This window comes from Pinus tabuliformis, chromosome 3_2, assembly GCF_031772625.1.
Source record: "Pinus tabuliformis cultivar Carrire ecotype Pingquan chromosome 3_2, CPIR1, whole genome shotgun sequence".
Lineage (NCBI taxonomy): Eukaryota > Viridiplantae > Streptophyta > Pinopsida > Pinales > Pinaceae > Pinus > Pinus tabuliformis.
In genome coordinates this window covers 652,938,157-652,948,636 of record NC_142302.1, presented here as the reverse complement: position 1 = coordinate 652,948,636, position 10,480 = coordinate 652,938,157, and the positions used below count along the sequence as shown (strand labels likewise).

Here is a 10,480-nt window from a genome sequence, read left to right as displayed (position 1 = left end):
CATTGTACGCACGCATAGATACAAACATTGCATATCAAATTTGGGTCATCACACACAAAAATATACACATCAAATAATGAACATCACAAAAAACATTCTAAACACACAAAGATACAAATATTAGATATCAAGTCTTGGCCATCCCACACATTGTAAACACACAAAGATACAAACATTGCATATCAAATTTTGGACATTAGAAATTCATTGTAAACGCAATCGTATAAATGAAACTCAAAAAACAATCATTCCACAAAATTCTACATGTAAATTCAAGTAACAAAAAAACACGTCAATCAATCTATGCATTAAAAGATTTTAGTTTGCAATCTATTAAACTAAAAGTATCTAGTTCTAAAATAAGTAAATGAAAAAGTAAGGCGGAGAGAAGGACACAAACCCTTGAGGACGGCCATGGTCCATCCTCAAGAGCAACGAGAAAGGGCTTTTAGCCCTTTCAAACAAAATAATACTTTTATTATAATGATAATGTTCTTAGAGTAATTACAAAATAAAGATGAAAAATAAATCACTACTAGTTTAATTTGGGTCATAATAACATAATGAATTCATATCTTCTGTCATGACATGTAGATAGTTCATCTATCCTATCATGCTTGTATTTTTTTCAGGCTCTTAAATCATCTGCAAAAAACACAACAATTATTAAAATTTAGTGGTCATCTATTGGTTATCTATAAAGTAGAATTTTTTTTTGAATTAAATTTAATATTTTAAGCAAAGGGACTAACCCCTAATTTGATAACTTGCTAAGTGAATGCAAAGGTTAGAACATAGAGATATGATGAAATTAAAGGCAATGAATAAATTGAAAGTTGATATAAAGGTTTGAATTAACCTTTGCACCATTTGCACTATGGTGTATCTTTTTCTGCAACAACGGTGATATATCTATGCAATACAAGCCATCATACTCGCAGATAGCCTACAACTCATTGGGCATATTCATCCAATTAATTAAAATACATAATCAATCAAACATTCCCAGCACAACATGGAGTTTGACGTTTTGAAAGCTGAGAGTAAATAAAAGTAAAAAACACAACATGGAGTTTGACGGTTTTGAAAGCTGAGAGTAAATAAAAGTAAAAATATAGAAGTAAGAGGAAATGTATTTAATACAGCATACATATATTGAAGGATCATACAAGAAATTAAATGAATCTGAACATTCTTTTTTTCATTAAATATGTATTTAAAAAAATTGCTTACCTTTGACGGAAGAAATTAAATGGTTTCCTTTTTTCCATGCGCTTAGATTCAATGTTATTGGGAGAAGGGACGCTGCTGCACTGTGAGGAATGATCTGGGAGAAGGGACGCTGCTGCATTGGGAGAACGGACGCTGCAGTGGGAGAACAGAACAACCATGAATTTGGCATATAATATATATAGTCTATTTGGCAACACAAAAACCATCAATTTGGCATATAATGGTGTACAAATTCTTACGAAATTCCAAATGTATCCACCAATTTTTTGTTTTTATTTTTTATAATGGCAAGATATCCACCAAACACTGAGTGGGAACAATTGAATTTTATATGAATATAACAATAATGACAAACACACACCGAAGAATGAATGAGAGTGATCGATCACAACTCAAAACCTTTTTTGAAAACAAGCACTAGGAGACGAAATACAAAACAACTAGTCCAACATATTATTCACTGTCACTGTATATGCATCCAAAATAATAGGCAAAGTTTCTGTTGGCAGACTATTCTAAGGCATGTAAACTAACAAAGATGAGTAAATTTCTTACAAATGCAACCCCTACCAAAAGGCAAAGTTCCCTAGAAACTTTGGAGTAGAGTTGGAGTTCCGTGGTCTAGACTAGAATCTCTATAAATAGCTGTTAGCAAATCCAAGCACCCAAACCCAAGAAATCAATAAAACTGCGAATCTGGAAAAATAGAAAACACTGGTGGTGCCAAAACCAGTTTAATCAAACTTCTCCAAATATAATGAATAATTAATTTAGCATTTATGTTGTATTTCAAGTTCCCAAAACCACTGTAATTCAAGTTCTCCGGATATAATGAATAATTTAGCAAATTTTGTTAGCTTTATTATAAAAACCAGAAGGAAGCTTTTGGATTATGGGAGGAATGATTATGGTTTTGACTTTGAGGTTTCAAAAATTGATTCAAGTCATTTTAGGAGGATTGTTCAGGTCAATTGCAAATAATTGTGAACAAATCCAAGCACAAGTCCAAGTCCTGTTAAGCAAATCCAACAATAATTGCAAATAAATGTTAAGCAAATCCAACCACCCAAGCCCAAAAAATCAATAACTGCAAATTTGGACAAATAGAAAACACTCTTGGACCGAAGCCCAAAAAATCAATAACTGCAAATTTGGACAAATAGAAAACACTCTTGGACCGACACCAATAAAGGCCATCTTAGGATTTTTCATCTCTATTTGGTGCTGCTCACATCTAACACCAAATAAATTATGGTTATGCTGATTATGAGAAACCTCGGCCCAGGTTTATGATATATCCTTAGCTATAGTATGCAAGGGCAAGGAGATGAGTTTCAAGGATGTTCTGAGACAGAACCCAAATTCCCATCAAATTAGAAGATATATGTTTGACCATTTTAGATTTTGGAAGGTTGGAGTAGGAGAATCAACGTTTTATTCACAGCAATACATAAATTTATTATCAAACTCATGACATCATCACAGCCATGACTGTAAATTCATCATAAATGAATGAATTATCTAGAAAGTACAGTGAAATCTGAACATTCTCTTTATGACACATATATGTATGCATTTCTGATAAAATCCCCTATTCTCCTTGGTGCAATCGACAATGACACCCAACAAAATTAACATAGTCCGTCAAGAAAATGCTTACAGGCTTACCTCTGAGAGATGAATCCACATAGACATGATATTTGCAAGGGGCATTGCTCAATCCCTTTTTCTTTGCCCTTAGATTCTCCTCAAAAACGATTCTGTGCAACGAGGGATTTATGTTGCCGCCTCAGCATGGATGCAGATGATCTAATTAAGAAACATGGAAACCAAAGGATTTAAAAAACCAAAGGAAACCGCCTCAGCATGGATTCAAAGGATTTAATTAAAAAAACCAAGAAACATGGATTCAGAGGACTTAATTTAAAAAACCAAGAAACCGCCTCACATCGATGCAGAGGATCCCATACCTTGGCACAGCGAGGCACACTGACTGCAATCTGGTATCAGCATAGGATTCCTGTGGAATATGAATATGAAACCGTCTCAGCAGCATGGATGCACAAGATTTAATTTAAAAAACCGAAAAACATGGATGCAGAGGATCTAAATTAAAAAATCAAGAAACCGCTCACCATGGGTGCAGAGGATCACCAAGAAACCGCAGACTCTGAGGAATTTCTCCTCCAGAATAATGCTCCCAGTGGCCGGTATTTGACGATGGCCGCCGCCCAGATCCATATTGGCAGGCCCTGTTTCTCTCCATTTCTGTGCAATTAAGGATCTATACTGCCGCCTCACCAAGAATGCGGAATATCTAATTTAAAAAACCATACAACTCTGAACATCAATTTACCGGAATTAAATTTCTAAAATCAAATCGATTCCTCTCTCGTTCACCTAATTTTATTTGCAGCCCACAACCCATAATCAGAGTGATCGGATGCCTCAGTTAATTGTGATCCCTGGGCAGAGTTCGGATGCCTCATTTAACTGTCATCCCTGGGCAAAGTTGTCTTGATTCAGTAATTGATAGGCTACCTGCCTCTGCCTCTTCCTCTATGAAAACACAAGCACGCCTCTGCCTCCAGCTCTCAGAGAATACAACCACACCACACAGATAGACACACCAAACAGATGACAGAAACACACATAACAACAGAGACCAGACCACATTCATACACGCACAACACATGGAGCTCCAAACATACAGACGCACGAGACTAGACCACACAATGCAGAAACTCTGAGAGGAGGAGGAGGAGCAGCACAACAATGCCAATCCAATGCCAATATGAATCCAAAAATTAAATCGAATTAAAGCAATCAAGAACTTTAACCGTTGAGATAACCCGTTTGATAAGCAGCACCCTTTATCTCTCGCACTCTGCAAGGGACGGCTCGGATTATTCTCCAGCTTTTTTCACAATTCCTCTCAGCTCAGCACAATAAAAGCACAATCCATGTCATGCCAACAGAAATAGTAATAAAAGCACAATCCATGTCATCCCGACAGAAATAGTAATAAAAACATAATCCATGTCATCCCGACAGAAATAGTAATAAAAACATAATCCATGTAAGAAATAGTAATAAAAGCATAATCACTTGTAATTAAGCAAAAAAAGTAATAAAAGCACCATTCAAGCAATCAAATTAAAAATAGAATCCAATAAAATTTTTATTTTTTTTTAAAATAGAAGCATGCAGATATAGAAGAAAGCTCAAAACCCTTTTTCATGTCATCACAACATGTTTTAATTTAGGAATTAACTAATGAACTTAATTTAGGAATTAAATAATGAACTTAATTAAAATAATTAGAGAGCACTCTCACCCTTGCCTTAGTTTTTTCCTTTGATAAGCACTATGAGTTATCCTATGTCATTTTTCTCCTCTAATAAGCAGCACTATGTGTTGCCTCTTAGACGCTGCTATCACAGATTGCCAATTCTGAAGGGAGGGTTGGGATTGCAAGATGTGGAAGGATACCCCACTCAATGGAGGATGTAGCCACCTTTTACAACTAAACAACAAAAGCAAACCCTTTTGCATAAAGTATACTTTAGGTTTGCTTTCTCACAACAATGCAAAGCTCAAACTCTTCCCAATTTCCTCCTTGGAACATCCCTCCTAAATATCTTCCAAGACGCTAAGCTGCTCGCTATTGCTCACAATCAAGAAACACTTTGGTTGTGAAGGGGTGAAGAAACATCGATTCTATCATTGGAGGTATTGTCATTTTGATAATGAATGTTGCGACTTGTAGGAAAAAATGGTTAATGTCTTTCTTATTGAAAAACGTCGAACAACATAAGTGTTGAAATTGATGATGCACACCTAGATATTAATGTTAATAATTCAACCTCCACCTGCCCTTAGTGGGTTCTCATGGAAGAAAACCACTGTGAGAATAAGAATGAAGCTCTCTTCACTTCATCTAAGTTTCTAGATCAAGCAACAACTTGCACAATTAATCATAGACAATGGAAACAAAAAGAACTTGCTTTCTCAACAATTGATTGAAAAAATTCAAATTTCTACCACTCATCCCCAACCATATCATTTTGGATGCATCCATGAAGCAATATTTACTTTATGTTTGTAGTGGTTTATCAAATTTTCCATTAGACCATTCATTGATACAATTGATTGTGATGATACACCCTTCTATTGTTGAGATGTGATTTTTTCTGAGCCCTACCAATTTCACATAAAGACATAAAATTGTGGGTATTATAACTTCTACAAGCTCTGCAAGGAAAATAAGGTCTACAATGTCATCTCTTCTTTCCCTTATTTTGCATTTGCTAGAAGATAAGTTAATAACCATATATATATCCACAAGCTCAAAATTTTTAATATGTTCTAATGTTCATCCTTGTTGGCATTCATCTACTTGCTTTATAGTACTCACACTTTTGCATGGAGATGTCTTCCTGAGCATCGAGTCCAACTCCAATCCTCAACTTACTTCATACCATGCCCTAGTTAGCATCTTCTCCATGGTGCACCTCCAACTAAGGATATGAAGGTCATATCTTTTGCATAGGTGTTTCTGCTACAAATGATTAGCTTAATCTTATTAGGAGGACATTCTATAACTCAGCATCATGTTGTTGTAATTATTCCATGTACTCTCATTTCAAAATCCATTCTTCTAATATCCAATTAGGTTATTTCTGTCACCTCAGTTCCTACAAACGATGATGTCTTTAATGAGAAAGATTGTAAGATCACGTCATCATGATGACATTTTCATATCCTATTTTAGGGATTAAATAATTGTACCAAATTAAAATAATCAAAGTGCCCTCACGCTATGACAATTTTCTCCTCTGATGAGCACTATGAGTTATTCTATGTCAATTTTCTCCTCTCATAAGGACTATGAGTTATCTCTTAGATGTTGTTATCATAGAATACCAATTTGGATGGTAGGGCTGGGATTGTAGGATGTGGAAATATGCCCCATCCAATGGAGAATGTATCCACCTTTTACAACTAAACATCAAAAGCTAACCCTTTTGCATAAAGTATACTTTAGGTTTTCTTTCTCACATCGACACAAAGCTAAAACTCTTACCAATTTCCTTCTTGGATCTTCCCTCCTAAATATATTCCAAGATGCTAAGTTGCTCGTTTTTGCTCATAATCAAGAAACACCTAGTTTGACTGGCGAAGGGAAGAAGAAACATTGATTATATCAATAGGAAATATTTCCATTTTGATAATGAATGTTGTCACGACTTGTTGGCCAAAAAGGTCAATGCCTTTCTTATTGAACAATATCGAACAATAGAAGTGATGACATCGATGATGCACACCTAGATATTAATGTTAATAATTCAACATCCATATACCCTTAGTGGGTTATCATGGTGGAAAAACTACTTTGAGAACCAGAATGAAGCTCTCTTCACTTAATAGTTTCTAGATCAAGCAACAACTTGCACAATTAATTATAGACAATGTCTCCATTTGTGGGCCCTCTGTCAGTGGCTTGGTACAATGTGTTAAAGCTAAATGTTCATTTTGACTCTACACAAAGCATTATGCTCTTAGTTGAAGTATACTAAGGCCGCTAAATTGAAAAAATGAACATTTTCCAGGGACCGTTTAGTCCTATCCATTGTCTAGGCATTATTATGCCTAATCAAATTTGATATGTACTCAACTATTAATACATAATGGCTTTAGCAAGTATGTTTATGCATGATTTGACTCATATGGTATGATTTGACTCATATGATATAATTTGAAGCCTATAACTATTTTCATGATGGGCAAATTTTACCTTGTTGGTGCTTAGGTACATAATAGGAAGAGCATGTATCATACTAGGAGTTTCTTTAGCCTATTCACTTACAAGTGAGAAAATTTGGCACAATAGACACTTTATATGATAGAGATGTTTGGTAGAATTCAATAAACTAGTGAAAGCTTCATACAAACATATCCTAGAGCTACTACAATTTTTTATATGGCCGCCCCCATATGTGGCGATTCTTTTTCCCTTGAGAGGAATTAGAGCACCTAATTGGGATCAAGGAAGGTAGAGAAACTTGTTTTGTGTTTATAATACCCTTAAGGTTATTCTGGAAAAGAGATATGGTACAAAAAGGTCCTTTGAGTAAATGCAACCAATGAATATGGCATGTCGATTAGGAGATTCAACTAGTTTGGCTTCTCTTGTTGCCTATGATTTGAAGCCCTCATAAATGTTCCAAAACCAAGAGAGCATCTTAATGAAGTATGTATAGGACGTGGACAATAAGTATTCCATCTTTCATGACATTCTATCATGGTTTTGATGAGAAATCTAGCCTTGTTTTAAATGTCTAGGTATAACATCTTTTGAATCGGATTCTCAATTAATTTGTAGTATTGTAAAAATTGAAAACGTAAATTCTCGTATTAGGATAATACTCCCTATTACTCAATGCTGACTCTTTCCATTTAATATTATATTACTATCAATGTTGATATTGATACTTGATGAGACGTGGTGAATAATATGATTTTAATGTTTTTGTGTTATGTATGTATATATGTATAAAATATGGTACACCCCTTTACCTAATCGTGCCATTGTCACTGCATTCCCATGAACAAATCTTTGACACCTTAAAATGTACTTCTATCTGTTGCTTCAATTTTTTTTAATCCTTTCACATTTGTTTTATTATGCCAGTGTTTTACTCTTAATTTTCATCATTAGTTTATAGAGTTCAAACTTTTCGTTTTATGATATAGATATGTTGGAAATTAGGTATGGGATACAATTAACTCTTTGGCATTGTATTGGATAAAACTTCTTCTATCCACATTTATGGTTTGTTTGTAGATTTATGTTGTAGTCGTGAAGATCAATATATAAGTTGTTAGGTTGAATTTTAGGTCCAAGATAAAAATAGGTGAAACATTGGATTTCCCCTTTGCACATTTATGCCTTTTTACTAATCTTTTTTATAGTTTAAGATATAGGCAACAATTAACCATTTGGCATTGTGATAGATATAATTATTTTTTTCCCATGTTTGCAATATACTTTTTTGGTTTGTTTCTAGGTCTATGATGTAGTTTTTAAGATCAATATATTACTTTGTTGTTTAAGCTTCCAATCACTAAACTTGTTGAGATAGAAAATAGTGGAATTTAAAGATGCACGAAGAATAACAAAAGTATGGGGATTCGAGAATCATATGGAGGAAGAATAGTTGGATGATTGAATATCTTGCAAAAGACTAACACCTGTTGGAAAAAATGGAAAAAAACTATGGAAGCAGACATAAGGAAAAGAAAGATTTATGGGAAGGTAAATATATAATGAGGAAATAGGAAACATGTGAGAATACAATTAATGCATATTAATTGAAGACCCTCTAGGCCATGCATGGGAAAGAGATCGATCGCTCTAAGACAAATTAATGGATTTATGAGTTTTTCTATAAGAGAGATGTTTTCTTCTAACATCTCCCAACCACCCATCTTGTTGAGAAATCAAGAGGCTTACAATTTATATTAGATTTCTCTTTCCTTGATATTTTTTTATGAAGTGTGTTGGCCTTTTATTGATATTTATTATGTTATTCCATCAAACAATTACCAAAACATAAACATGAAGATCACAAGAAAAATAATGAACACAAGATATAGGCGCCAAGCCAGGCCAAAACCCCTCCAAGGGGAAAATCGAGAAAAAATATTTTCTTATAGAATTAGATCAAAGTAAGATATCCAAGACTTCAACCTTCTAGATTCCAAGTCAAACACTCCTACACAAAAAAATCATGAATAGCAAGAGACCAACAACAAATATTAAACAAGAGATATGATAAGGCAGAACTTCCAATAACCCTTCTTCAATTTCAGACTTGAACCCTTCTTCTTCTACGAAATTTCAGAACGAATCAAGAAAATTGTGTGTCCAAATGAGCTCATATCACCCTATATTTATATTGTCCAAAGGGGTTTGAATAGGCATTCCTTTTTGGGTAGGGCCGACTTGACATATAGAGGCATTTTTGACCCAACATTACATATTTTCTCTTTTTCTTTACAGGAAGTCCAATGAGGATTTTGATTCAACAAATCCTATAAGCATGATGAACATTCTTAACTACTAAAAATTAATAATAGTAATTTTTTTTCTTCTCTTTGCTTGTACATAAAATATACAATGACATAAGTACATGGATCATTATGAATACCAAACCTAGTTACATTTTCCAACACTCCCTCTTAACTAGGGAGGTATTCATTATTACATAATCGGTACAAGGATACTTCTCAAATTGAAATATTATCATAAGAAGAGTTATATTGATAAGCCATGTTGGGAGCACAATGTTGGGAGGCATACACATGGACACCATCATAGCCTCTCAAAAGACATGCCCCATTCGAATGTTCACAAGGTATTTCCTTCCGAAACTATTTTTATCTTCGATTCCCAATCCTTAAAAAATATTGTTCCTCATCGACCAATCTTACCTTGGATACGTTATCAGATCCTCAAAGATTTTTATTCCATGGGACTGCTTCCTATCCTGGATTCCCAATCCTCCAGGAGTAATGATTACTAGATGCTTATCCAATATTCCATTCTCCCTCCCAATGCCATAAACTAGACATGTGGCAATTAATCATGGCCTAGTGCATGACACATATGAAGAATATGGTGTCCATCATCACTCTCTTTCAACTAGGGAGGAGATCCTTACTCCTCAAAAAATGGAGGATATTTATTTCTCCCTCTCAATCAAGGAGACATCATCACCATCCTTAGCTGGTCGCATACATCATCTACTTGTTCTTCCATGGATATATAGTTGTAGATGCAAGGCCCCTTTCTCATGTATCATCATTACTGGGATTCAGCCTTCTGAGATGTCAAATAATTTACGGAGCTAAATTATCTCACATTTCATCTTCACGATAGGGTTTCTTGGCTCTTAATAGCATCACATCATATCAAAATTCAACCTTTCAAGATCTCAACAATTATCATTAAAATGTTCATCTATCATCTTCAAGGAGCCGAGCTTCCTCACAACTTCTAACACATGTATTCTTTCTTCATAACAACTTTATTCCTCATATTTTTCAAAAAGTCATATCAAATTTCCAATATCAATTTTTCTCTCATGCTTATCCAAGTCATCAATAGTGCTATCCATAGAATCTATGTGTTCCATGATCAAACCACGTAGTTTAGATCCAACAAATTATTTATTTCCATCCT

At 34.5% G+C, this 10,480-nt stretch overlaps 1 protein-coding gene across 4 annotated transcripts in view; it reads right to left on the bottom strand.

Annotated features, from left to right (window-relative positions):
• Positions 1 to 513: 513 nt before the first annotated feature.
• LOC149182352 (uncharacterized) overlaps positions 514 to 10,480 on the bottom strand; it is a 62,340-nt gene continuing 52,373 nt past the window's right edge. The window contains exons 2-6 of one of the 4 annotated variants that reach the window (XR_016257104.1): positions 3,388 to 3,550; positions 3,204 to 3,253; positions 1,234 to 1,365; positions 860 to 946; positions 514 to 645 (exon numbers count right to left, since the gene is read on the bottom strand). Coding sequence is in view for 2 of the 4 variants with exons in the window: in XM_089416821.1 (XP_089272947.1) it covers positions 629 to 645; positions 1,234 to 1,365; positions 3,204 to 3,253; positions 3,369 to 3,499 (330 nt within the window). In the remaining 2 variants the exon portion in view is untranslated. Of the gene's footprint in view, positions 646 to 859; positions 947 to 1,233; positions 1,366 to 3,203; positions 3,254 to 3,368; positions 3,551 to 10,480 lie in introns of all 4 variants that reach the window. The other 3 variants (XR_016257103.1, XM_089416823.1, XM_089416821.1) reach the window with 3 other exon arrangements.